The sequence below is a fragment of the Camelus ferus genome, chromosome 22, assembly GCF_009834535.1.
Source record: "Camelus ferus isolate YT-003-E chromosome 22, BCGSAC_Cfer_1.0, whole genome shotgun sequence".
Taxonomy (NCBI): Eukaryota; Metazoa; Chordata; class Mammalia; order Artiodactyla; family Camelidae; genus Camelus; species Camelus ferus.
The window spans coordinates 6,697,146-6,724,434 of NC_045717.1; the positions used below are offsets into that span (position 1 = coordinate 6,697,146).

The 27,289-nt window shown below is 41.4% G+C and overlaps 1 protein-coding gene across 8 annotated transcripts in view; it reads left to right on the top strand.

The window, feature by feature from the left end:
• The window catches only part of FBXW11 (F-box and WD repeat domain containing 11), a 112,470-nt gene that overhangs the window by 79,449 nt on the left and 5,732 nt on the right, over positions 1–27,289 (top strand). For 7 of the 8 annotated variants that reach the window (XM_032465101.1, XM_032465097.1, XM_032465098.1 and 4 more), the window contains 9 exons: positions 1,726–1,912; positions 2,799–2,889; positions 10,244–10,381; positions 15,211–15,329; positions 17,006–17,255; positions 19,991–20,109; positions 21,992–22,102; positions 22,934–23,012; positions 24,037–24,222. In XM_032465101.1, the coding sequence (XP_032320992.1) occupies positions 1,726–1,912; positions 2,799–2,889; positions 10,244–10,381; positions 15,211–15,329; positions 17,006–17,255; positions 19,991–20,109; positions 21,992–22,102; positions 22,934–23,012; positions 24,037–24,198 (1,256 nt within the window). In that variant the 3' untranslated portion in view covers positions 24,199–24,222. The remainder of the gene's footprint in view (positions 1–1,725; positions 1,913–2,798; positions 2,890–10,243; positions 10,382–15,210; positions 15,330–17,005; positions 17,256–19,990; positions 20,110–21,991; positions 22,103–22,933; positions 23,013–24,036; positions 24,223–27,289) is intronic. The other variant, XM_032465100.1, reaches the window with a different exon arrangement.

The following is a 27,289-nucleotide window of genomic DNA, read 5'->3' on the forward strand; positions in this document are numbered from 1 at the left end:
ATCATGCAGATCTTGTGTGGAATAACCACACCTCTGGATGATAGAATCAGAAATGGAAGGGTCAGGTAAAACTTTGAAGATGAACTGTAGTCAGGATAATACAAACTTTGGCATGAAGCTGCCTCCCACTTCTAAACTAGCTGTACAAATACAGAATCAGAGGGAATTGTTTTAATAGATGTTTGAGGGGAGGGGCCTACGTTCAGCTCCCCACCGTCTTAGGGGTCTGCCATGACATGACCGCAGATGAAGGCATGTGAGTGTTGCTGCATTAAAGCTAATACAGTGACGTCTGCAAGGAAAGATAGTGGTTTCAGTGTAGTTAGTCTTCTTTATCAGATTAGGATATTAGATCTAGTCCAGAGCAGGAGAATTAGTATACGAAGGGCCTGTAAACTGTCATCAGCCTGGTACATCGTCATTCTTAGAGTTGGGCAAAAACGTCGTCTCTAAAGCATTTTTGATGCATCATCTCATTTGGGTATTTTCAAAATAAGGCAGAGATTATTATCCCCATTTTATACAGATGAGGAAACGGAGACTCTGAAAGTCTAGTGATTTCTCTCTACCCTGCCAAGTTAGTGCTACTCTACTGCTCTTTATCTTGAAAAAGAGAACAAATTTTAACCTTGGATGGTGACCTTTAAAACTTTGTCATAGGACTTTTTCATCTGATTCTTACAGAGAAACATGAGAAAGGACAGTTGTTCCTGGTGATGACCATTTTATAGTGTAAAAAGCTAGGGGGCGGGGATGTTTCAGTATTGTTTCATGTCGTAGAACCACAGCATGATGAACCTTGGCTTGAAATTGGAATTACCTGACTGTGTGTTTTGTGTTCCCACCCCTGCACAGAATAGGTCTCGGGATGAGCTTTATTTCTGATAGCTTGCAGGGGATGCGCCCAAAACCACAGGGTGGGAGTTTATAGGTGGCAACAGTGTTGACTGCAGTCATGGTCTTACCCTGTGTGTATTGGCAAAGGCTGAATCTTGGTTGCCCTTGAGAGGATACTGCATCTTGTAGGATAAACCTCTTAAAGTTCTAGAACTTTCAGGCATGTGTTTCATGGTTTTGAGGATTTTACCTCCACAAGAAGGAGATGGAGCAATGATTGACAAAAATACATCTAAGTACACCTGACTTAATTAAGTCTTGGATTGTTCAACTTTTCATAAGCCTTTTCAGATGCATGTGCTTCGTGAAACTTTTTGTCTCCTTAGCGCCGAGGGATATCCATAGGTCATGCGTTAATAGGATGATTTGTTATGAGACACAGTGAACCAGAGGGGAAAGAACATAATCTTTGGAGCAAGAGATTGGAGTTGCAGTCTTGGCTTCGCTACGCTATAGTGGTGAAACTTTGAATGCTTTTACCTCTCTCTGCCTTATCTGTAAAATTTGGGGTGTCATTGCCCCACAGAGTTATGTAAAAGAAAATGGCAATAAATCTTTTATTATAGTATATGACAAATAGAGAACTGTCGAGGGTTGGCTTTTACACACAGGAACTGTTGCCATCACTTGCTTTATCTTAAAAAACCAGAACCAAAAAGAAGTGTTTATGCTTATGTACTCATGCACTTGTGTATCTGCAGACTTTTGATATTACTCAGGTATATTTCCTGGTTCAGGATTTCTTTATTCCTCTTACCTTTAAGGAAATGGTAACTGGTACATTTCCATCTCCTTTCCCATTTCTTCACTGACTTTTCTATTTTGTAGAGCAAGGCTTAGATCACATAGCAGAAAACATTCTTTCTTACCTGGATGCCAGGTCTCTGTGTGCAGCAGAGCTGGTATGTAAAGAATGGCAGCGAGTGATCTCCGAAGGAATGCTTTGGAAGAAGCTGATTGAACGAATGGTGCGCACTGATCCTCTATGGAAGGGACTTTCAGAAAGGAGAGGGTGGTAAGTATTTGGGTTGCTTGTTCCCTTGAAAAGGGTTCTTTGACATGGGGTCAGTTTGATGACTAAAAAGGGCAGTTATACTTGCCAGATGTATTGACGTATTTTAAACAAGTGGGAGAAGATGAGTGGTCAAGTTGAGGGGGGGAAAAGTTAAAGCTGTTAGAATAACCCTTTCTGAAATGCATATTTCACCTTTATTAATTGTTAGGCAGTATTGTATAGTTTGAATGAGTCGGCTTTTCAAAGCCATGTGTTTTTGCTTTTCCTTTCACATTTTCCTTAGGTGATGATAATATTACCAAAAGATAGATTTTTTTTTTTTAAAGAAAGAAAAATAGGAGAAAGTCAAATAAGGCCATTTTGCTACGAGTTATTTTTCCTGGTTGAAGATGGGCGGTATAGAGGGCAGGATTTTTCAGAGACAACCTATTATCTTAAATACAGCTTTAGAGCTCTGCACGTGCCAGCCACCTGGCCCAGCTAGCAAGAGAGAGAGAGCCCCAGCTGTGGCAGATGAGTGGTGGGTGCTGTGAGTGATGGCTAGGGCTGTGTTTTCTTTATGGGAAGAAGTTTGATATGTTCTAAGTTAGATTTTTCTCAAAGCTGAACTAGCACTTTTTGTTAAACAACAGAATGAAAGGCTAGACTATTATGTTGGGTATTCAGAACATAAGAGGTTAGGACCATGTGAGAGAACTGTAAGCTGAAATAAACTTGTGTCTAACATGTACATTTAATTGTCAGAAATCCTGCTTTTGAACTATTAAAGCTCAATGCAAGTCAAAAACCTTGAAAGATTCATCTCTGTAAGCACCATGTTTACATAAACATAAAACTCACCCTTTTATGTGCAAAAATGTAACATCTGTTTGTTTTTATTTGCCAGGGATCAGTACCTATTTAAAAACAGACCCACAGATGGCCCTCCCAATTCATTTTATAGGTCATTATACCCAAAGATTATCCAGGATATAGAGGTAACTTTATGATTTATCTGTTTTATGGGCTCTTTGTGTCTTGTTCTCAACTTTTTTATGTTGCCTTAGAGTATTCTGTTGATCTTAAATCATAGAACTAGTAATTTTTTTTAAACCTGAACGCTTGAAGCAAATGTGTCACAATGTGTAATCTGTAGCTATTCTTCACGGTAGATAATGCCTTTTTCTAAAAAATGATCTAACTTCTCTGAAACACAAAATGCTTCTGCAGGGCTGTCAGTTAATTAGAACCTTAATCCAAAATCAACTTTTTATTCTAATTTGATAGAATTTCCAAAATCCAAGGCTCTGTTCTTTAAGTAAGCAGAGTTTTACGTTTTTGAGCCATCTCTGGAGAACTGGAGGCGGCGCAGCCTCGATTTCCTCTGTAAACTTCCCATAATTTTTCTTTAGAATCACTCAAATACGATTCTGAGCAACGGTTAAGTGGCTTTTATAGAGCAAATTATGCTCCTGGACCATTTTGGATTTGAGTGCGACTTCTCCAGACCAGTAAAACTCTGTGAACTTGATGAGAAACATTGGAGATGTTTGATATTGTTCATGTGTTCTAATTAGTTCAGTTTTATTATTTAGCCCTTTTCCTTGAACCAGGAAAGACATGCACAGGCATTTCTCATTAACTCTTTCACATGTGCTCTTGGCAGGTCTTGGTTACTGCACTATTTCCTCCTTGGCAGAAAAGTTCAGCCTTTGCTAGGCAATGCCGTATCACCCATAAAGTTATACCCAGTTTCCCAAATGTGAAGTAATCCTTGCCCCCAGGTGATAGACATAAAAGTTATTGTGCCAAAATTCATTAATGGTGAAACACATGCTTTTTTTTTTTCTTGGAGGCCCCCCCGCCACCCTCTTTTTAAGGCAGATGTGAACTAATGGAATCATTTGGTTAATGGTAAATCTGAATGTGACTTGTCTTGAGTATTCTGTTCCCTAAAATGAGCTATAAAGTAACCTTTTAGGGAAGGTTAAATAATTTAAAACTTCAGCCAGACATCATAAAGTTTAGGAATTAATTGATCCATTGGCAGTTCAAAACCTAGAATAAACTGCTCCTGTAGTGTTACTAGCCGAGCCATAGTGTTAACTTGAATCTTTGGGTGGGTGTGTGTGCTTCAGGCAAGAGGGGACTGCCTTACCACTGTGTAGTTGCACTGAGATGCTGCCTGTGCCTGCATCTTAGAAACTATGTTACCTTTTACTTTTTTCTCCCCAACTATTCTTTATAAAGTATCCCCGAATTTCCTTGAATAATTTTAGCAAGCCCTTTATTGTAAGAATGATCATATCTAAAGTCAATTATTATTAATACATAGGAGCTCTAGAAATAAATAGATCAGGTTGAAGATTTGGTGGCATAGATAATTTTATTTAATCCGCTTGAGTACTATGGTAACCGACAGTATGAACTCAGTTTTCTATGGCGTGACAGTATGTGACACCACCTACCATAACCATTTCCTCAGGCTGGAATAATATTTTAAAGTTAGTAGAGGAGGCAGATGTAAGGGGAAATAGAGCTATGGGGGAAAACCCTGTTTGACACAAAACCTCTGCATCATGGTGGTCTACCCAGTGGTTCTTAAAGTGTGGTTTAGGAAAACCCACTGGTTGGCCACAAGAGTCTCCTCCAGATTCTTGTGGGCTAGTTCTCTTAGTGTAGGGGCCGATGTTTTATACTTTGGTACATACACTAATAGTAATAATAATAAAAAATAATGTACCACGTATAGAGGGTTTTCTTGTGCTAGACACTTTGTTAACTTCATTTATACCTCTGGACAGTACTTGAAAGGTAGGCCCTGCCCTGATTTAAAGTTGAGGAGCCTGAGGCCCAACAAGGTTAAATAACGTGCTCAGGATCACACAGCTGCTGAGACACTGAGTCTGTGATCAACTATATTCTTCTGCACTTGGTACAACTTTTATTGCGCTATAGATCACTGGTACTTCATCAAAATAGAGTTCTTTGACTCTGTTTTGGGAGTGTGTTTTATACTGCCCTGAGTGGACACACAAGTTGTATCAGTGATCCACGGATCAAACAAATAACAGACTCATGAGCTTGGCTTTTACCCATATAGCTGGTCTGAAACCGTCACAAGCAGAATGTAATATTTACAAGTACTCTGTTTTAAGCCCTTGCGTTATACTCATGAACTATGTTGTGTGGCTTTTGTAGATGATTGCCTTGAATTCTGACAACAAGGGACATGTCTGTAAGAAGGGGAAACTGAGGCTAAGAAGTTTTAGAACTTCCTACATAGTTAAGTAGAAGAGAGGGATTTTAACTGAGGTCTGTTTAGCTCTAGGCTTAGAGTTGTTGTTTGTCATTTTCAAAGTAGAAAATTCAAGAAGTGCAGGAGAAAGAGGTATGTTGTTATATGCCCGCAGACTTTTCAAGGTGATCTTCTCATCTTTCTCCAATTGCGTGAGTACTCAGTGTCCTTGACTTTTAGTTGAAAAAGGGGTTTGAGTTAAGATAAGATTAGTTGGCTGTGTTTTAGTACAGTTATGGGAAAGGTAATAGTGCTTTAAAGGGTTTTAAGCCTGTTGCCAAAAGATACATTGCACTCTGAGCATGAAGTGGATGTTTTTGTCCCCCTCCGTAGTTGCCTGCACACGGCTTTGGAGTGTCTGTGTTTTTTCTCCATATACTTTGCAGGGTTGCCAGTTTGCAGCACTTTTTGCTTTCTCACCTTCTTGCTCTGCCTTGACAGCTCTGGTTCATGTGCTGCCCCTGTCATCCATCCATTTCCATATTTGGCTCTGGCTAGCAGATGACCTTGGCCCTCTGCACTGACCCAACAGGAATTGGCTAACTTTTAAGAAAAAAAGTAGGGAACCTGACTTAGTGTGGCCAACCCCTATTATTCAGGAAATGAGAATGTGAGAAATGAAGTCTGGAGAGAATAAATAGGAGTTCTTAGCTTTCTGCAAAGGTTCATCTCTCATGGGTATTCTTGCCACACACAGAGAGAGAAGGAGAGAGAGAAAGGGTTTAGAGTGCCTCTGAATTGAGAAGGAATTCCTGGAAAACCTGAGGCACATTCCTAAAAGCAGCAGCCATATTTCCTTTGCTATCTAGAGTCTCAATTGTTACCATCATTATCATCATTATCATTAATGGGGAAGCTCACTGTTAGGTATTTTGCGACAGTGATTTAATTTAATCTTCAGATTGTCTAACCTGAGACTCTAGTCCAAAGCCCATTTCAGCCTACCGTGCCTCCAAGTGTCCCTCAACAGAGATAGGTATTGTTAATTAGACAGAGTTCTGATGTCCTGAACTTGGATTTTTCTCTTTTGCATCTCAGAGTGGTGGCAAACTCTTTCATGTAATATGCCTTTTTCTTCTTTTTATTCACTGGATTAAAACTTTTGAAGCAGTCTCCTTGGAACAGAACACTGGTAGAATGATGGTGTGTTGTATCGCACCTTTTAATAAACCACATTTTATTCAGGGAAAGTGGGGAGCTTTTTTGTGGTTTGCAAACTTGATATTAACATTGTCCTAACCAGAAAATGCTAAAACTTGCCCACCCACCCAGTTGTGTTTAGGCTTCTAAAAATAATGTTATTCTCCATACTCAGACATCTGTTTTCACTCTATTGCCAATTTAAATGCTGCTGTATACTCTGTGTATCATGGCTACTTTCCCAGTATTTTGAAAATTTGCACAGGGTAAGGGGATTTTACAAGTTCTCAAAAACATGAAATATTCCTCTACAGTAGCCACACCACATGATGTGTAAGCGAAATGGCAGGTATCTGCATAATTAAAGAGGTGCACCTGTGTGTGCCCTTTATTCTTGCTGCTGAAGTGAAGCTAACCATTGAATTGCATGTGAAGGCTGAGCCCCTTCCTGGAAATGGATGGGGAGGGCCCAGGGCCATCAGCACTGAAGATCAGCCTAGGCTGAGACAGCAGTTCCTGGCAATTTGGTGAGGTTTTTTTGGTCACAGCCTACTCCTCCTGGTCAGTGCTGTCCACAGACAAGGACGAGCATCACTGCTGCCATTTGCAGGTGCTGTCGTGGGCACTTGTCATATGTCATCTCTGATCCTTCCAGCAGATCTGAGGAAGTATGTATTATTTTTTCCATTTCTACAGAGGAGGAAACTGCAGCTCAGACAGTTCAAGTCATTTGCCAAAGCTGCTAATTGGCCTAGGTATTTTCTACCACAATGGGCTGCCTTCCACTTTTAAAGGTCTAGTTTTTCTGAAAAAGACCTGGCTTATATAAGCATTCTAATAAGGGTTGAGATCGTCAAGTATGGTGGTAGGTAGTACTTTGGGCAGGCGTAGTCAGCAGGAAGTGTTGCTTGCTTTTGTGGGTGGCCTTGAGAATTGAGAAGAGTGAGGTCTCAGGAATTATACAGGGTCGGTGTGCAACAAAGCAGTCGGCTCCCTGTTCTGGTGTAGTGTTGCTTTCCTGGCATTTTGAAACAAGCTACCCTTGTTTTGGGATTCATGAACCTAATAAGTTTTAAAACAGCCCTAGGTGGAAACTTCCTAAAATGACCCATTAAAAATTATTTGGCAAGCTTTTTCTTTCAAAATTCAGAAGTGTATTTTCAAATATTAGGCTCTTTCTGAGTGTTGAGAAGCTAAGCCATTTCCTAGCTTCCATTTGGCTTAGAATGAAAGCCTGTTATCTAGCCGAGCTTTCAAGAGGTCCTGGCCTCTGGCTCTTGTTTGAGGGTTGGAGATAGAGGGGATGGCCCAGCCTTTCATGTTGGGTGGTGTGCTCTGTCCAGGCATCTCAGGGGCTGGGTGTGTCCCAGGCTGACGGTATTGCCTTCCCCAGCTCCTCTCTGCTGTGTCCTCAGGGTGTTAGGTACAGTAGAAGAACATAACCAAGTCACCTGGCTTTAGAAAACATTTTAGAATAGTGGGAGAGCATGTTGGAAATTCATTTTTCTATGGGGATTCCTCCACCCACTCTAAGTTAAAAAAATTTTTTTTCAAACTCCCATGTGATAGTAAATGTGCTTTTTCTATTCATTGCAATATACAGAGGAGCAGAGCTACTTACTGATTCAATATTTTAAAGCAGTTGTGTATATTTTAAAACTAAGAGCAGGTAGATGACTTTTTAAATAACACCTGATACATAGATAAGACATATTATGGATTCATCTTTGTGATGTTTTGGATTTATGTGGAATGACATTCAGCAGCAACTCTCTGGGCCCTGGCAGGGTGTGGCCTGAATGTTGGTAACCACGGCCAAGAGTCACTGGCCATGAAATGAAGAAGGCTTGTTACCGGTAGGTCTGCCTCCTAAGTCAGTGTTTCTCCTGGTACGCTTATTAGCATGCTAAGGTGGCACAGTCACTACCTAAAAATAAATTCTTTCTCTAAATGAGTCCAAGCATTCTTTGTATTCCGGGTCCCCTTTTAAAAAATTGTTTATATAGAAAGATCTGCTGTCTACCTTGATAGTGGTAGCAGCAGTGGGGTGAATTTTTTTTTAAATTTGTTTGTTTTGAAATGTGGTTTTGTGTCTGACATTTTACAAACTCACTAGAGATGCTGCTGCTGGCTGAGAAGCTCTGACTTGGTGGCAGAAGGACAGATGAGCAACTCCTCACTCCTGGCATCTCCATGGTGCCGCTCTGCACCCCCTGGGTGCGAGAAGTATGTGATCCTGCCTTCTCAAGGCTATATATGGGAGCTCTTTGAGGACAGGAATTACATTTCCAGGCTCCTGTGCTAAGTACTGAGGCCACAGATGAGGAAAGATTCTCCTCTTTAAGCATGTATGTATCAGTGTCTCCAGTCCTCCATTTCTTTCCTGTAAAATGGGGACAATAATTTTGGCTTCAGAGTTGTGGTGATTAAATTAACTATAAAATATATAAAACACATAGCGTAGTGTTGTGGAAGCATAGTACCTGGCACGTAACATTCAGTAAATTTTAACATTTTAGAGCACACAGAAGCACATTGCCTTGGATGTATGGTTTGTTAGATGTCAGCAAACCCAGTAATTAAGTGCTTATCGTGAATAAAGGTGAGATTTACCTCCTTTCTTCAGCAAAACAACTAATTAAACTTTTAGCTACTCAGATAGGTCTTTTGAAGTAGATTCTGAACTCAGGTGTAGCCAATTACTGTGGTCCCTGTCCTCCCCTGGTTTCAAGTATCAGGAAGTGACACTTTGTTCTTAGTGGAAACGTTATATCTTTTGATCCTGAAAATCTGTAACATCCACTACCAGAGGTTAGGTCTTGTGCTCTGGGCGTGACCCACTTCCTCATTAAACTTTGCCCACTGGTCTCAGGCCATAGCGCTGTTTAAGATCCCTTAAGTCCTGCAGCATTTACAGTTTTTAATCACTCATTTGTTAATGATGTTTTATCTGGAGTTATTGATCTTTTTGTGTTCTGTGTTGACTGCCTTGATAGCTAAGACTACATTTTCTTTATAGACACTGTGTATTTTACTAGAAAAAACATAGACTCAGAGTCAGGAAGAACTGAGTGTGATTTCTAACTCAACCAGTTACTAGGTCTATGGCTCCAGGCAGGTTGCACTGTTTCCTTGTTTGTAAAAAGAGATGATAAAAACTTTCTTCCAGGGTTAATGCATGGATCACTTCACCAAATAAACCTATGTTTAGAGTATATCCACTTCTAGTTGCTGTGTGCCTAGGTATTGCAGGGTGCATCCTATGAAAGTAGTATGCTTCCTCTTGATCTAAACCCCCGTGCCCAGCACAGCCGGTACCTGCCATCTCAGTAGGTGTTGCACGGATGATGTAAGAATGAGAATCCAGGGCCGAAATGTGCCATTCTTACTCTAAAGGAGCTTCAGGCTGGTGGAAGATTAAAAATGGGCAACAAAATTCTTTCTATAGTAATTGGCATGTAGTAGTTGTCAATATCTTTTCTCAATGATCAAGACAATGCTTTGGATGGATACACAGATTGTCAGTATATGCCTAATGTTAGTGGTGGTCTTCTGCCAAATATTTTAATTGGCAATAGAGAGTGACCCAATGAGTTACTATTTATTTGTATGTTTTGGGTGCAAATGGCATTCTTTAAACATATTGGATTCTGTCTAGGCCATTTTTTTCAAACCCAACCCAAACTCATTGGAAATCCTATGTCAGTTGCCAGACGGGCAGGGAACATTTGAGGAAAAACATTGTTGGGCTAATGTCTTACTTGGAAGAGAGTGTGATTCCTATCCACAGACAGTTATGCAAACCAAGATGGAGTATCAGTGGTATGCTGTTTTCTGGAAGCAGTGCCAAAGCCTGAACCCTGATAGAATAGTTGATTCACAAAAACTCATCTGTTGCCTCCTTTTCCCCTTAGACTATAGAATCTAACTGGCGGTGTGGACGACACAACTTGCAGAGGATTCAGTGCCGCTCTGAAAATAGTAAAGGTGTCTACTGTTTACAGTATGATGATGAGAAAATTATCAGTGGCCTGCGGGATAATTCTATTAAGGTGAATGACTGCATCTTCTATGTATTATTTTTAGAATTGTAGTTACGTGTTAGATACTAGATGTAACAATCTCTCCATTTCCTCCAGATTGGAGGAAAATGTTCCTCTGTTCCTCTCAACCTTGGCAGCTCTCTGTGTGGTTCTAAAGACCCGGAGCCAGAGCATCTCCCCGTCCTAACACCAGACCTCTGGGTTGCCTCACTTCTTATCCTTCTCTAAGCACACTCAAATTCTGTGTTCTGGGTTCAGGTGCAAAGAGAAAACACCTCAGTATCCCAGGGCCCTTGATCGCTCTGCTGGCTGATGACGCTTGCTAGCCTGTAAATCACACTCGTTGCCTTTTATGGTTTCTGTGAAAAGCTCAGGTGATAACACAGAAGAATGACAGAGCAATTTATATTGTTTTTATTCACTTTTCAGTAGTAGATAAACTGGATCATTTCTCTTGGTTTAATGTTTGATAGCTCTAACAGATTTTGTTTCACATTGTTTGTAGCTTAAATTGTCTCATATTTAAGAAAACATTGTGGGGTTTTGTTTGTTTGTTTGTTTGTTTACCTTTAGCTTTAATTTACATCCAGGTCAATTCACTCCTGGTATAAAATTCTGTGAGTTCTGACAAGCACAGGGAATTGTATAACTGTAACAATAATCAAGATCCAGAACAGTTCCATCATCCCCCAAATTCTTTTGTCCTGCTTCTTTGTGTTTACTGCCCATTTCCTGCCCCCAGGCCCTGGCAACCAGTGATCTTTTCTGTCCCTATAATTTTGCCTTTTCAAGAATGTCCTATAAATGGACTCACACAGCATGTAGGCTTTTGAGTCTGGCTTTGTGTACTTTGCATTGTGCCTTTGGGATTCTTTTACATTGTTGCATTTAGCAATGGTTGATTCTTTTTTGTTACTGAGTCGTATTCCATTTTATGGTTATACCACAGTGTGCTTATCCAGTTACCTATCGAAGGACGTTTGTGTTTCCAGTTTTTCACAGTTATGAATAAAGCCACTGTAAACCTATGCATGCAAATTTTTGTGAGAACGTAGGTTTTCATTTCACTTGGGTAAAAACCTAGGAGTGAGATTGCTGACTCATATGGTAAGTATGTGTTTTACGTGTTAAGAAATTGCCAAGCTGTTTTTTTAAAAGTGGCTCTTTATGACCCACTTGTATGAGAGTTCCTTTTGTTCTGCTCCTAATCAGCCCTTGTAGTCTCAGGGTTGGGTGTTTTTTGTTGTTGTTTTTGTTTTTTTGGATATTAGCCATTTGAATAAATATCTAGCATACCTCATTTTGATTTAAAGTTACATTTCTCCAGTGACAACGAACATTTTTTCACATGTATTTGCCATCTGTGTATTTATTGGTGATGCTTCTATTTAGATCTTTTCCCTAATTTTAAAATGGGTTTTCATATTATTGGATTTTGAGAGTTCTTTATATATTCTGGAAACAACACCTTTTTTATATATGTTTTGCCCATATTTTCTTCCAGCTCATGACTTGTCTTTTTGTTTCTCGATGATGTCTTTTGTAGAGCAGAAGATTTTAATTTTGATGAAGTTTGCTGTTGTTTTCTTTTATGGCTCATGCTTTTTTTTTTTTTAATTTTTTTTAATTTTAATTTTTTTATTTTTTATTTTTTGGAGGGGAGGTAATTAGATTTAGTTATTTATTTTTTGGAGGAGGTACTGGGAATTGAACCCAGGACCTTGTGCATGCTAAGCATGCACTCTACCACTTGAGCTATACCCTCCCCCCCCGGCTCATGCTTTTGATGTCATATCTAAGAAGTCTTTGACTGAGCCTTTTGAATCTGTAAATTTATGTCTTTCACTCACCAAACTTCAGAAGTTTGGGCCATTATTTTTTCAGTTTTTTTTTTTTTTTTCGCACCAATTTCTTTCTCCTTTCCTTCTGAGACTCTTAATTACATAAATATTGATATTGTCTTACTTTTTTGTAATCTTTTTTCCCTCTCTTTTTGGATAATCTCTATTGATCTGTCTTCAAGTGGACTGAATTTTTTATCTCTGTTCTGTATCTTCCCCCATTGATTGAATTTTTAAATTTCAGATACTGTATTTTATAGTTTCTGTTTCTCTGCTGAGAGCTTCTCTCCTTGCATCCACATGAGGTGTGTTTATCTTTACCTTATGAAGTATAGTTACAATAATTGCTTTGAAGTTTTTGACCATGACAACATTTGGGTAGTCTCCAGCTTGTCATTTGTTGATTGTCCATTCCCCTGAGAATTGATCACTTTTCTTGGCCTTTGTGTGTCAAATAACTTCGGATTGTATCTTAGACATTGTGGATGTATATTATAAAGACTGTGGATCCTGTTATAATTCTCTGGAGAATATGTATGGGTGAGTATATTTTTAAGCAAGTGGTCAGCCTAGTTAGGCAGTTTGATTCTGATCTCTTTTCTGCTGTTCAAAGTCTTTGTCATGCTACTTTGGGTCTGTCTTGAGCTTGCACTGTTCAGAGGTTAGTCAGAGACTTCAGCAGGGGTTTAAATATCAGGTCACTTTTCTATAGCCTTTGCTGTGCTGGTTCAGTCTGCCCTGTCTGTGCACTGCTTAAGGGCAAGTCCAAGTCATCTGTTGTCTGGATTCTCATATAGAATTAGGGGAGCCTTTTTTCCCCCAACTCTTTCCTCTTTTGGATTTTTCTAAGTCTCTACAGCCCACAAGGATCCTTTCTTCCTTTTACTCTGGCCAGAAAAGTGAGGTTTCTCTTGGAATTTTAGTTACCTGTGCCACTGCTCAGCAGTGCATCTCCATGACTGGGCTTGTCCTTGGATCAAAGCCATGTGAGAAAAGAGAAAAAAAATAAGGTGGTTCACACATTCTTTGGCCCCCAAGGATCCCTTTTCTAGCCTTTCTGTCCCCAAAGAGTGGTTTCTCAGATTTTAGCTCCCTGTGCTATTTCACAGTGCATCTCCCTGGTTTGGACCAACCTTTGGGTCAAAACCACAAAAAAAGGAAACGAGAAAACAACAGACAGAAAGAATGGTAAACTCACCCCATGTGGATCGCGTCTCCAAATTTTTACCCCTTGCCATGATGTATTTGCTTTCTCCCTGCTGCCCCGCCCTTCCCAGTTTTCAGAGTCCTCAGCTAGTTGTTTTTGTATTTTTTTCTGTAGAGTTTTTAGTTACAGTCAACCGGGAGGGTAGGTTGTAGTGAGCTTTCTCCACCTTGGCCCTGTTTTTCGTATTATTTGATTTTAGGTGAGTTAAAGAGTATTTTGCTTGTTTGTTTTTTTTTGTTTTAAAAAATAAATATGAAATAGTAGCATTTCAGTAATTCCAATAACTAGGGCAGAAAACTACTCTGGATTACAGAATATAATGTAAAGAAACTGGTTTGTTGATTTTCTGTATGTATGATGGTGTTTCCCAAAAGGTATTCTGTGGAGGTGAATCTAAAGGATATTGCTTTGAAGAATAATTCCCTTCAAAGAAATTTAGAAAACACTATATGCTGTGTCCCCTTCTTAGAAATCTACAGGGTATAGTAACATGTAAAGGCTCTGAGAAGGTCTGCAGTAGAGACACCCAGAGTTTTCCAACTTCTAAAATACACCGACCACGGAACTCTCTTTTTGTGTAATACTTATTGACAGCCCTAACCTGTGGCCACAGATATGCTCTGGAAAGAGTGACATGTGTTACTATTTAATTTTGACATCTCTCCTTTAAGGAATAGATATGAATGGTTTATAAGGACCTTGTCAAAGCATAGGCTGGCCATGGGCTGCATTTCACTTACGCTGGGTGCGTTTCCAAAGAATTCTCTTTAATGGAGGCACACCCTTTCCTAAATTAGGCCTGCATTTGGTTTACGAGGTGTGGAACAGAGGAGCAGAACTACCCTTTAGAGGGCTCCTCTAGACCAGTGGTTGGGAGCTTTTTGTGTTTGGTTCTGCTCCGGTCCTTGATGAACTGATCACGCTTCCAAAATAACTGTGGTTCTGCCGGGTCAGAAGTGAGAAGCAAGCCCTGCTTTTATAGGAAGGCACTTAACTGACCGCAGTGCTTGTAACGTCTCGGCCATTTGTAGTAAACTTCAGGGACACTGCAAATTATGATAGTAGTATTTTACAAGGGAAGAAATAGGTTCACAGAATGTATTTTTTAACAACACAGTCTTCGAAAAAAATCAACTCCCGCCTCCTCATTATAGGCGGACAGTATTAAAAACTTGGAAAACACTGGGAAGATCAAAAGAAGGGAAAACAGCACTCAGTACAAAACCAACAACTGTCAACATTTTACTTCTTTTTAATCTGTTTTTAAATACTTAGTGCTTATGTCACTATATAGATAATTTTTCTTCTGATTCTTAAAAACTGCAACTGCAATAAAGCGTTATACTTTCTCATTAAAAACTCTTCCTAGTTTACTTTGAAATTTTTCTGAGATGCTGAACATTTTTTATTTAAAAATTTTTGTAAACAAATGTAATGGGTTAAGGGGCATGCATTTTTAAAGGCTCTTAATAAATACCATCACATTGTTTTCCAGAGGGTAAGCCAACTCTTTTCATAGAGTTTATTTAAGAATTCTCTTCATAAGGCTGTTAAGTGTAATGGGTAGAGTAGTTATGGGGACAAAGTAAACAAAAAAGTACATTTGTTCTGGAAGTGATTCAGTATTGCCTCTTCCCCTTTTGTTGTTTACCACCTGTTTGATGTTTATTGCTCTTGTTTACTGTAACAGGTTTGTTTCGTTTTATGATTCAGAGAATAAGATGACACAAAAACATTTGTCAGAATGTGATATACTAAGTTACTGTTTATGGTTGATCTTGTCTCAATAGATTTGGGATAAAACCAGCTTGGAATGTTTGAAGGTGTTAACGGGACACACTGGCTCTGTCCTTTGTCTGCAGTATGATGAACGGGTCATTGTGACTGGCTCTTCAGACTCCACAGTGAGGTGAGTGATCTGGCTTCGCAGGTCTGAGCTTGTATGCCTTCCACGAGGAGACTGAGATTCACGCCCTCTTCTGCACAAGAGCACACACATACTCTGCAGATGTTTTTGTTGTATGCTTTATTTCAGAACCACTTTTGGTGCAGGTGCATTTGAGCAAAGTAGGCAGGAAAGCTAACTTGTTAAGTAGGTCCTATTCCCATCGTCATACATTGGAATGAGACGGCAACCTGCTTTCCTGTAAAAGCACATTACCTAGCAGTAGGCTGTCTCTCCCAGGGGACCGTGCTCCAGAGGGGTGAGGGAGGAGGCAGATGTCCTAAGAGCGTGGTGGGCAGTGGCCTGCAGGCACTGCAAGAATCAGAAGCAGTTGTTTGCAGAAGCTTTGGAGGGACACAGATAATGTGCCAGGTGTTCTGTAGGTCACCCTATTGAATTCTCACATCAACCTTTCTAAGTAGGTAAATAGTGTCTTCTTTTTTTATATAGATATAGCATTGAGAAACTGGAGGCCAGAGAGTTTAAATAATTTACTCAGAGTCACATAGTTAGTTTTGAACCTTGAATTTATATCATTTAAGGCTGTCTTGATACTATGTAGCTTTTCCAGTAATGCAGACACCAGTTTTCAGATGCCACCCCAGGGGCAGAGTGATGAGGATGGAAACAGCAGTGTTTTCTGGCTGAAGGGAAGCCACGACTGCTGGTTGGGAGCTGAGAGAGTAGAAAGGAAACATTAACGGGATCCACTCCTAAGCCACTGGGACAAGGACATTTTTCCACACCAGATGGCTTTGGGTTTTGGTGTAGTGATGAGTTCACCAGAGCCTGGAGATAATGCAGTAAGGCCTCAGCTGGACTGCTGGTAACTTAGGAAGACATGACATGTGGAGGGAGAGGAAATGCCTCTTCTGGGGTGAGTCAGAGACTTGAAGAGGATTATTTTACGGGCACACCTAAAAGATTGAAATAGTCACCAGCACGCCTGGTATCCTTTCCCTGACTCAGTGCTTCCAGGCTGCTACTTCCGCTGTAGATCCTGTCTCAGCCTTAGAAGCCTGAGTCTTTCCTGCTCTGCTCTGTCCCCTTCGGAGATTGGGGTTACAGAAAAGCTGTAATGTGAAAGGGGTGCCCCTGAGAGCACTGTATCTCAAGGATAAAGCAGTTGGGAGATGCTGGCTCTGTCCGTAAACTAGTTGGGCAAATAGATGGGTGTGGTGATTAACGAGACTCCGTGACTTAGTCTCCAGTTTGCAGTGGATAAATAGTGGACTCAAAAGCCGTCAGAGGTCAAAAGGGACCTTAAAGCCTAGAACCCAGCCACCAGGCTTTCCTCCTGTGTCATCTCAAACTCAGCGCAAAGCCCACTTACTTGAGTCATTTTTTTTTTGCCATCAGCCTGCAGACACCATCCCTGAATACCTGGCTGTTTAATACACCTAAACCTGGGCAGAGCTGCAGTTGGCCTTCTCTCTTGAAGCCATCTCGACATCTCTTCCCAAATAGAGAAATTGCTTCTGGGGGCTTCTTTTAAGCTTAGTGTCAGACCCTAATCACCAGATACACGTAATGGCCACACCTCCCCAGCCTGCTGCTAAGAATGGGCCCCCAGCTCAGATGCCAGAATCTTTTCCTGGTTGTCTTGATAATGAAGTGTTGTGCTTTTCTGTTTCCTCTAGAGTCTGGGATGTGAACACGGGCGAAGTTCTGAACACGTTGATCCACCACAACGAGGCTGTACTGCACTTACGCTTCAGCAATGGGCTGATGGTGACCTGTTCCAAGGACCGCTCCATTGCAGTGTGGGACATGGCTTCTGCCACCGATATCACTTTACGCCGTGTCCTGGTTGGCCACCGTGCTGCTGTCAATGTAGTAGACTTTGATGATAAGTACATTGTGTCTGCCTCTGGTGACAGGACCATCAAAGTAAGTGTGCCTGCATTCATAGCTCTGCTTGTTCCCAGCCCTTTAAGAACGTAGAGAGAGCAGAGGTGGCTTATACCAACCTGGCCTCTGGCAAGGTCTTTATTCTCCTCTGTGCTTATGAGGCACCCCGTTCTATACGCTCCTAGAGTCACAGGCAAGGTAGGAGGAAAGGGTCATGGGCTCAGGACAGAGAGCAGTCTCCTGTTTCATGAAATGACGTTGTTAATAGCCTTTCTAAGGGGAAGAGAATTAACCTATGGAACATGTACCATGTGCTAGAAGCTTTCCATCGCTGCCTCAGTCCACCCTCCCAGCACTCTGTTGAGCCACATTTTACAGATGTGGCTCAGAGAGTGAAGGACCGTGCTGGAAGCCACAGCTGCTTGGTGGTGGAGTCGAGGTTTGATTTTTTTTTTTTTTTTTTTTCACCTAATTTTGAGAGCCCACCGTGCCATAGACTCTGGGCTGGATGCTGGAGATACAATGATGAACAAGACATGTCCCTGCCTTCAGGGAGCTCATTATGTGGTGTGAGGCAGATATGTGACAAAGCGTTGTAGTCCAGAGTGACCCACAGGATATGGTAAATTCAGTTCTGATTCCAGTATCCAAGTTAACTTTCAAAAATTTTAGCTTTCCTCATATTTTTATAAAAGCCTTATTGAGATATAATTCATATACTGCAACATTCATCATTTTAAAGCCTGTTATTCAGTGGTTTTTAGTATCTTTACAATGTGGCATAGCCATCGCTAGTTTCAAAACATTGTCCTCACCCTCTGAAAAAACCATACCCATTAGCAGTCAAACCCCTATTCTCTCCCCCTGGTCCCTGGCGGTCACTGATCTACGTTCTGTCTGTGGATTTGCCTGTTGTAGACATTTCTAGTGGGTGTAATCATGTAATACGTGACCTTCTGTGTCTGGCTTCCTTCACTTAGTGCAGCGTTTTCAGAGTTCATCTGCGCACACTGTAGCGTGAACCAGTGCGTCTTCGTTCCTTGTGATGACTGAATACAGTTCCCTGTGTGGTGGTGCCGCGTTTTGCTTATCCACTCATCAGTTCATGGACGTTTTGGTTGTTTGTACTTTCTGTCTGTTATAAATAATGCTGCTGTAAATATTTGTGTACAAATGTTTGCCTGTACATATATTTTTAATTCTCTTGGATGGTAACCCTCTGTTGAACATTTTGAGGAACTGCCAAGCTGTTTTCCAGAATGACTGCACCATTCTCCAATCCCACCAACAATGTACAGGCTTTTATGACCTGCACTGGCCAGCAGTCCAGTATCTAGCCTCACAGATCACAGAGCTGATAGCATTAAACTTTAGATGGGGTAGTCTGGAAGCTGGGAAATTAGAATCTGTTTGTGGTAACTCACTCACGGCTCAGTCACTCCAATTTGTACAAGACCAATGCCTGGAAGTCAGGAGGGTTTGGGCCTTATTACAAAATAGATGTTGCATAATACCGGCCCAAAATATTACTCCATCTCCTTGCTAATGCGTGTGTGTGTGTGTGTGTGTGTGTGTGTGTGTGTGTGTGTGTGTGTGTGTGTGTGTGTCTGTCTGTCTGTCTGTCTGTCTGTCTGTCTCTGTCTCTTATGGCCATCCTTATGGTGTTTAGTGGTATCTCTCTGGTTTTGCTTTCCATTTCCCTGATGACTAATGATGTTGAGCATCTTTTCATGTGTTTATTGCCTATTTTTAAAATCTTCTTAGAGGAAACATCTATTTAAATCTTTTGTTCATTGGAAAACTTGGGCTATTTGTCTTTTATTGTTTAGCTGCGGGAGTTCTTTATATATTCTGGCTACAAATCCCTTATCAGATAAGTGATTTGCAAATATTCTCTTCCCATGGATTGTTTTTTCTCTTTCTTGACAGTGTTCTCTGAAACACAAATAATTTTAACTTTGAGGATGAAGTCCAATTTACAGATTTTTTTTTTTTTGTTACTTGTGCTTTCATTGTCATGTGTAAGAAGCCATTGCCTAGTCCAAGGTCACAAAGACTCATGTTTTTTTCTAAAAGTTTAATAGTTTCCATTCTTACATTTAGGTCATCGATCCATTTTGAGTTAATTTTTGTATACTGCATGAGGTAGGGCTCCAACTTCATTCTTCCGTCTCTGGATATCTAGTTACCCCATTGAGCTGCAAATGGAGCCAATAAAATAACTCAGGACACGTTGATAGCTTTATGTCTCCTTATTTGGCGTGACTAAAGTGTGTCTATTAACATCTAAGTCTTACAGACAGTTTCACAAAAGAGGAATTGTTTATTCCACATACATAATATTAGGAGTGATGTGTCAAAACAAATTGAGCTGTTCAAGAAACTGTGCTGGAAAAGAGGAGGGTGTGAAAGGTGAAGCCTTTTCACATCACGTTGTATTGGGTTTGACATGTCAGCTGGCATAAAAACATAAAATCTGGCCTGGACTCTTCCCTCTGGGCAGATTAGTGTCTGAACCATCCAGGAGATGTTCTCTTTGTGAAGATCTCAAGGCTTGGAGACTTCACAACTCCCCTCTGTATTTCATTCCAGTTTTATCACTCAGCAGCTAAGAAAACTTTATGCTGGCCAGTCTGTTCCCCAGCCTCCCCAGCATACTTCATAATCAAGTATTTTGGTCATTCTTAGAAGTTCTGAATTTTTTTTTTTTAAGATATATTGTGAGAGGACTTCTCTGCATTCATTCTTAAAAATATTGCTGATTTGTTGTGCAGGTCTGGAGCACGAGCACCTGTGAATTTGTTCGTACTCTGAATGGGCACAAGCGAGGCATTGCCTGTCTCCAGTACAGGGATCGGCTGGTTGTTAGTGGATCATCAGATAATACCATAAGGTGGGTAGAAGTTGGTGTGCTGGGCTCCTTTTTGCATGAATGTGAACTCATCTCCCAGTCCGAATGCTCACAAGACTCACATTTCAAGGGCTGCTTCAGATAAGAAACTTAAGGTAACATTTATTAATTTATTTGTCTCGGCATACTAAAGTGGGTGATCTGTGTATGCCCTGGGTGTTCTTCCCGGATTCCTTCAGTACACAGAGTCTTAGAAACCTCAGCTCCACCCAGGATCACTTATGACCATGACACCTCAGAGCAGAGGGCACTCCAGCCTGACTGTCTACTTTCCCTTCCCTGGGAGCTCCCGGCTCTCTCCCTGACAGATGGGCATGTACTCTGGTTACCTTTTCCAACGCTGCCATCAAGTCCTGTTTGATCATTTATTTTATCTCCCTTTTTTCTTGCCAGCACTCAGTGTCCTTTCTTGCTAATAACTATGACTATCCTTAAACACTTTATCTTACTAAGAACTTCCCTTAAGTGTCTAATTATCCCAAGTCATTTTTCCAATGTCCCAACTTATGCTAGTAGCTTTTTTTTTTATAACCAAATTGCTTGTTTAGGCAAAATAAGTATTGGGTTCAAGATTATTTTTTTTTTAAAAGAAAGATAGCAAACGACCACAATATAGTTGTCACTGCCGAAAGGCTTCTTTATCATTTTGAGTTTTAAGATACCATAAAAGTCAGCTGAGAACTTGAATCTTGGTTCTGTTGTATTCTTCATGCTTTGGAATCTCTTTGAGTTTTTACAAAATAACGTGTGTTGTTGTACAGCTTATAGGGGGGAGGCACTTTGAAGTCATAGTGCTGGGTGGCTCTGTTCACAGTAGATTTGAGAAGCCATCGTCATTGACCCTGACGGGGTTTGCCTGGGGTGGCTGTGGTACAAGGTTCATTGGATATATGATAGGAGCTCCTGGTGGAGAGGCCAGGAAAAAGTCATTACAGAATTAGTTTGCTAATTTTGTTTTGCACATCTTAGTTTGCTGTGATTTTTTGGGGAGGTTTTTTGCAAATAATGTAGATAAATCAATGGTAATAGAAAAAAAAAGGGGAAAAGTCTCTATTTTCAGAGTTGTTTTATAAATCATATACAGAGAAAAGGGCTGGGGGTAGTCAGTGGGTTTATATGTCTAAGACACTGTGTATACCTCAAGAGAGACTCCCCCTCTGACCTTGTGACCTAGACAACCCTAGTGTGCAGTGTGTACGTAGGAGGGGGTACCCCTGAGCCTCATCAGGAGGGGAGACCGCCATGCTGGTCTGCCAGTTCTAACTTCAGTGGGCCTCATGGCCTCCAGGCTGGAAGTGCCTGGAATGGACGCCTGCTCCCCGGGCTGTGTCTGTTACCTCTTCCACACTCATGTGATTTTTATTCTTTACAGCCTGCAACCCCTATCTCCCCCAGAAAAGTCCTCCCTAGACCATTTGGCTACTTGGTTTAATCAACTCAGACATCAAGAGAATGCCTAGTAACTAAAAAGAATTGAAATTTTTTGTTTGTTGGTCTTATTTTAATAATAATAACATGCCTGTGATTTGTAAAAATTCCAAACTATATAAAAGGAAATACAATGAAAAGTAAGCCTTCCTCCCAAGTTAGTTCTTTAAAAACACACAGGGGGATAACTGAATCACCATGCTGCACACCAGAGACTAACACAACATTGTAAATCGACTGTATTTCAGTTAAGAACATGCGTGTGCGTACGCACATACACACACACAAATGATGTAAATGTATGTGTATGTCTTCGTATGTGATAATGTGGACTGAGAGTGAGATAGAAATGAATTCCAGGGTAGTGAAAATCACATAGGTATAGTGTGGGTCACGTGTAGGAAGTTGATTTACAGAGATCTGTTTTTCTTTCAAGGCTATGGGATATTGAATGTGGTGCCTGTTTAAGAGTCCTAGAGGGACATGAAGAATTGGTCCGATGCATCCGGTTTGATAACAAGAGGATTGTCAGTGGGGCCTATGATGGGTATGTGTTTCCAACGCACGGCATAACTATATCAAGAGGAAAAGTAAGCGCTGTATATGTTAAAGCAGCTAGGTATGGGCCAGGTCCCGTGCCAGGTGTGTTCTCTGTGACGGTGGATGGCAGGTCGTATTATGCCACTTGATCAAGTGAGGGCCCTTGGGCCCGGCAGGATGAACTAGGCTTACGCTTTTCACCATTATTGTAAACTCAGGGAGTAGCTTAAGCTGTGTGGGAGTTCAGTTCTTTGTCCCAGCCATCAATTAAACCAGGCCCCCCCCCCATCCCCCTGCCTTTTGATAAACTGAACACATCCTCTTTAAAAAGCCCCATGACTTTTAAAATGAGCAAATGGCAACTGTAAACCTTTCAAGATGACCTTATATATACTTCACAGACGGGTTAGTTGGTCTGTTCATACTCCTATTATTAACTCTCACCATTTGCTTAGTTTGGAGAAAGGTATCCTTGGAATTTCACAGAGAGCCCTTGCTTCTGTCAGCAGCACCTGCTCAGCCCCATAGAGCCCCCTGATTAATGAATTTGGTGACAGATTATCAAGTCAGGAGTTGATTTTAGAAGATGTGAAGTTGTTTTCTTGTCTCCCTTAAAATAATATTTCTTCACAATTTCAGCACTTCTGAGAATTGTTAGGTCCTAATTTTTTTCCAAAATCAAGTGTAATTGGTTTAAATGCCTTGTCAAAACATCAGCAGGTGCCCCATTTGCTTTTAAAATAGGCCGTTCACGTGCGCTCCTTTCTGTTAAGGAAGTGCTTGACGATACGTAAAATGTTAACTTTTCCACTCACCACGATCTTATTTTCCTTTCTAGGAAAATCAAAGTTTGGGACTTGCAAGCTGCTCTAGACCCCCGAGCCCCAGCAAGCACGTTGTGTCTGCGCACGTTGGTGGTATGTGATCTGTTGAAAAGCTAAGTGCTTCCCTGTGCCGGCGATGGGCCACCTGCAGTAGACCTGCCTGGGCCCATCACTGGAAAGCTGCTGTGTCTCACAGCATGCCTTCTGAGAAGTGCACTGTTCCGTTAATTTTGTTTCTTCAAAATCAGAGCACATTTGACACTCATATTTCTGTGAGCTCTTTCCTAAGGAGTATTAATGCAACTGAAAATACGGAAGCGGGCTTCCTCATTTGGAAATCATTCCTGATTTCTTCCGAGAGCGTGAAGTATTTCCCTTCTGCATTTTTGAGAGATTTTTCTAATAGGGATATCTGTGGTTGTGTTATGTTTTATAACACAGCACATTTTTCTATGATTATGATGGACTGTCCCCTCAGTCTATATTCTGTGAGTTACTGCTCAGCATATCAGAATACATTTTGTATATGTTAATCTTGTTTTAGCAACTTTACCAAGCTTGTTATTTCTAGTAGTCTGCTTGCTTTTGTTATATTTTTGAAGAGACTGTTGTTTAAAAATATGGTACATTTTTCTTATTTTCAGTAGTTTTGCCTTCCATTTCTATGTGGTCTGTCCTCACATTGACTAGAGCATGCAGTAAGGGCCATTCTTGTTTTCTTCTTGATTTTAACAGGAATACTTATGGTGTTTCACCGTTAATTTTGGTGTTGGCTGTGGTTTGAGATAGATATTTTTGGTCATGTTAAAAACAGTATCCTTCTGGTTCTAGTTTTTACAGTGTATCAAGAATGGGTATTAAATATCATTGTTTACCTTTGTGAGACAATCGAATATTTGTTCTTTTTTGACATATTAACGGGCCAGGACCTAGGATACAAAATTAAAGAAAAGGCCTAGAAGGAAAGGCGGAGTATCTGTTCGTGGGGTCACGGACAAAGCTCGTAAAGGAAACGTGGTGAAGGGGCTGTCTTTTCAGCCTGTGCCAACTCCCTGGTGGTGAGACAGCAGAGATTGTAAAGGCCTCGTTGTATTCATCAAGCTGTTATGTTTCACAGGAACATTCTGGACGTGTGTTTCGGCTACAGTTTGACGAATTTCAGATCATCAGCAGCTCCCATGATGACACAATTTTGATTTGGGATTTCTTAAATGTGCCTCCCAGTGCCCAGAATGAGACCCGTTCTCCCTCCAGAACATACACTTACATCTCCAGATAACAGTCTGCACTTTACCCGTTTCAGGTGAGTGCTAACCCCACTCTGAATTCTGCTACTGAGTTTGCCCTCCCTCTGGGCAGGTTTTGTGATGTGGACTCCTTTCTCAGTGGTGGGGACTGAGGTGCTTAGTCTTGATTTGATTCAGCAGCTTTGCAGAGGTCTAGTGTAAGGTTTGATCTTTATGGTCACATCAGAATCAGGCCTAAATCGGAATCCTGCTTACTGTGGGTGTTCATGTTGGCAGACACGGTGGTTCCTGTGTTTTAAAACTGTTTTCTCAGGTCATACCAGTTCAGTACCAGTGTAGTCCCTCAAATTCTGTTTCGGGGTGTTAGAATCTCCTTTTTCTCTTTCTTTCCTGTCTTTCAGTTCTGTCTTTTATTTTTAAAAAAATCACCATCAACCAAACACTCAGAATCCCCACCCCACCCCACCCCCGGCGCCTTTACAGTCCACTCACCACCACCGTTCCCTGGAGGAGGAGGCGGGGAAGGGCGCCTGTTGAGAGAGCCCCGAAAGCCCGTTCTTCCTCCATCAGACACACCAGGTGCCCTGGAAGCAAAGTCCTTTGCTCCGGTTCCAGGAAGGCTCAGAGGCATCATAGGCATCGATGATGGCGTGTTCTGATTACTAAGGGTGTCCAGCTAGGGGGTGGGAAGCCTTGCTTGGCTGTGTCCTTGGAACTGATGACCCTGTTCCTCTGGAAGGGTCTGAGGATTTTGCAAGGGGTCCTGTGAATTCTGTGCACACTGGAACTTTGTAGATTGAATGTTTGTGCGTATTTGCGCTACCATGTATACATGTATGTAAAGACTGTGTGATTAATGAAATTCATATTTATGTAAAAACATTACTTAATGCTTAGTAGCTTTTTATCATTGTAGATTTTCCTGCTCATTGAATATTAAAAATACAAAGAAAAGTCCATGTATAGAATTGTGAGGTGTTTTTTTTTTTTGGTGTAAAGATAGAGAACCATTGGTCTCTTGATCACCAAATTGACATCTTTTCAGACACTCCTTACTGAAGAGTCCAGTAAGACCCAATAAACAGATCTCCCCAAGGAAGCTGGTCTTATTCGAGGGTCAGCAGACTACAGCCAGAGGCCAAATTTGACCCACTGCCTGACTTTTTTTTCCTTAACACAGCAAGCTAAGAATAGTCTTTTCCACTTTTAAATACTTTGAAAAAATTAAGAGAAGAATATTATTTTAGGACACATGAAAATTATGTAAAATTCAGATTCCAGTGCCCATAAGTACTTTTACTGGAACGCAGCCTCACTCGTCTGTTGATGTATTGTCTGCGGCTGTTTTCGTATTTCGGAGGCAGAGTTGCATAGTTGAAACAGGAACCATATTTTCTGCCACATCTAAAATATGTACAATCATTTGGCCCTTTAAGAAAACGTATGCTGGCCTCTGGGCTCGCCCCTGTTCCTTCGATTAGTGATAAACTAAGGCCCTGCATCAGGAACGGCAAGTACGGTTTGTCATCGTGTCAGCGCACTTTGGTCAGTGGTGACCGGCTGGAACAGTGCCTTGGGAAGGGTTATGGGACCCCATGTGCCATGATGGGTTGGCCTTGTCTCCCCGGCTGTAGGAGCCGAGCCACACCCGTGAGCCCCATAGATAGTTCCTGGTCCTGGTCCTAGTGTGTCCACACTGTCTCTTGTGATAGTGGCCATCTCCCTGGCTGCTTTCTCTCTGGATAGATTCTTCACAAGTCAGTTGAAAAATTCACATGGTGAACTTTTTACGTTTATTAAATTATAGGAAATTACAGAGGAAGGAAGCAAAGATCTCTTGAATGATTTCTCTTCCCCACCTCAGCCTCCCTTCCCAATAAGCTAAAGAAATCCGTAAGGAAGGAGGAATGGCCTCACATGAAAACTGGTTTCCTTCCGGTCTTTTCCTCTCCCTCTTCAGCCCACCCTTCATCCTGCTGCCAGCTCGGGTCCTGTTAGCCCTGCCTCTGCCATTCTCTGCTTCCCCAGCTTCCTGTTGTCTTCAGGATCAAGGTTTAACTAAGAGTAGCTAACAGGGGTTCCAGCTTCTACTCTTACCTTCTGTCTTCTTTGTCCTCCCCCACCGTCTCTCACTCCTCCCTCCCCAAACTCCAGAGCTCCAACCAAACTGAATTCTGTTTCCCTTCCCTAGTTACACTTCAGGAGTGCAGACCTCTACCACCTCCCTCCCCTTAGGCTTTGTGGAGACCACCATCCCACCTCCACCCCTTTAACTCCCTCTGACTTAATGTGTTATCTGCGTGTCTCCCTCACAAGGCAGTGGGGCTCCTGGTGTCAAATAGAGCACACAGCATATTACGAGCACTCACTGAGGCTTGCTGGACAGGTGACAACGGGGCCAACGTGACATTTGTGCTCTTTCTCCGGGGCCAACAAGAATTTGCCCTTAAATAAATAAATAAATGTGTACGAAACTGCAGTGTATTCATACAGTCCCCTTCTGCAAACATGAAGATAGCAGCTCAGTAAGGAGCTGGAGTCGACTGTCTCAGCGGCAGTCAGGTACCAGGTCTGTTTCCTCCGTGCAGACAGGTGCCTGCGTGTGCACGGCTCCCTCTGCCCCGCCCCCCTCACCTTCTCTAAGCCCACTGTTGCTTCTTAATCAATCTTATTGAGGTATGATTTTTGTAAAACAGATTGTACCCATTTAAAGTGTACTATTTGGTGAGTTTTTACGAATGTATACACCCCTGCAGCTTCCTCCACAGTCCAGATAAGAACTCTTCCATCACCCCCACAAGCTCCCTTCTGTCCTCTTTGTAGTCACAGCCTGATCGCACGCAGCCTCAGCAAACCCTGACCCGCTTCCTCCCGCTGGGCTAGTTTACATTTTCTGCAGCTGCACCGTCACGAGCCACACTTGGCTCTTAAGCTCTTGAAATGTGGCCAGTGCGACTTAGGAACTAATTTTAAAATTACATTTAAATTGAATTTAATTGGGTTTTAATTGTATTTAATTATACTTCATTTAAGCTTAAATTTAAATAGCTTCATGCAGCCAGCGACTACAGTGTTTGGACCAGCATAGTTGTAAGAGTTTTATATGCTTAACCTTGACATTTT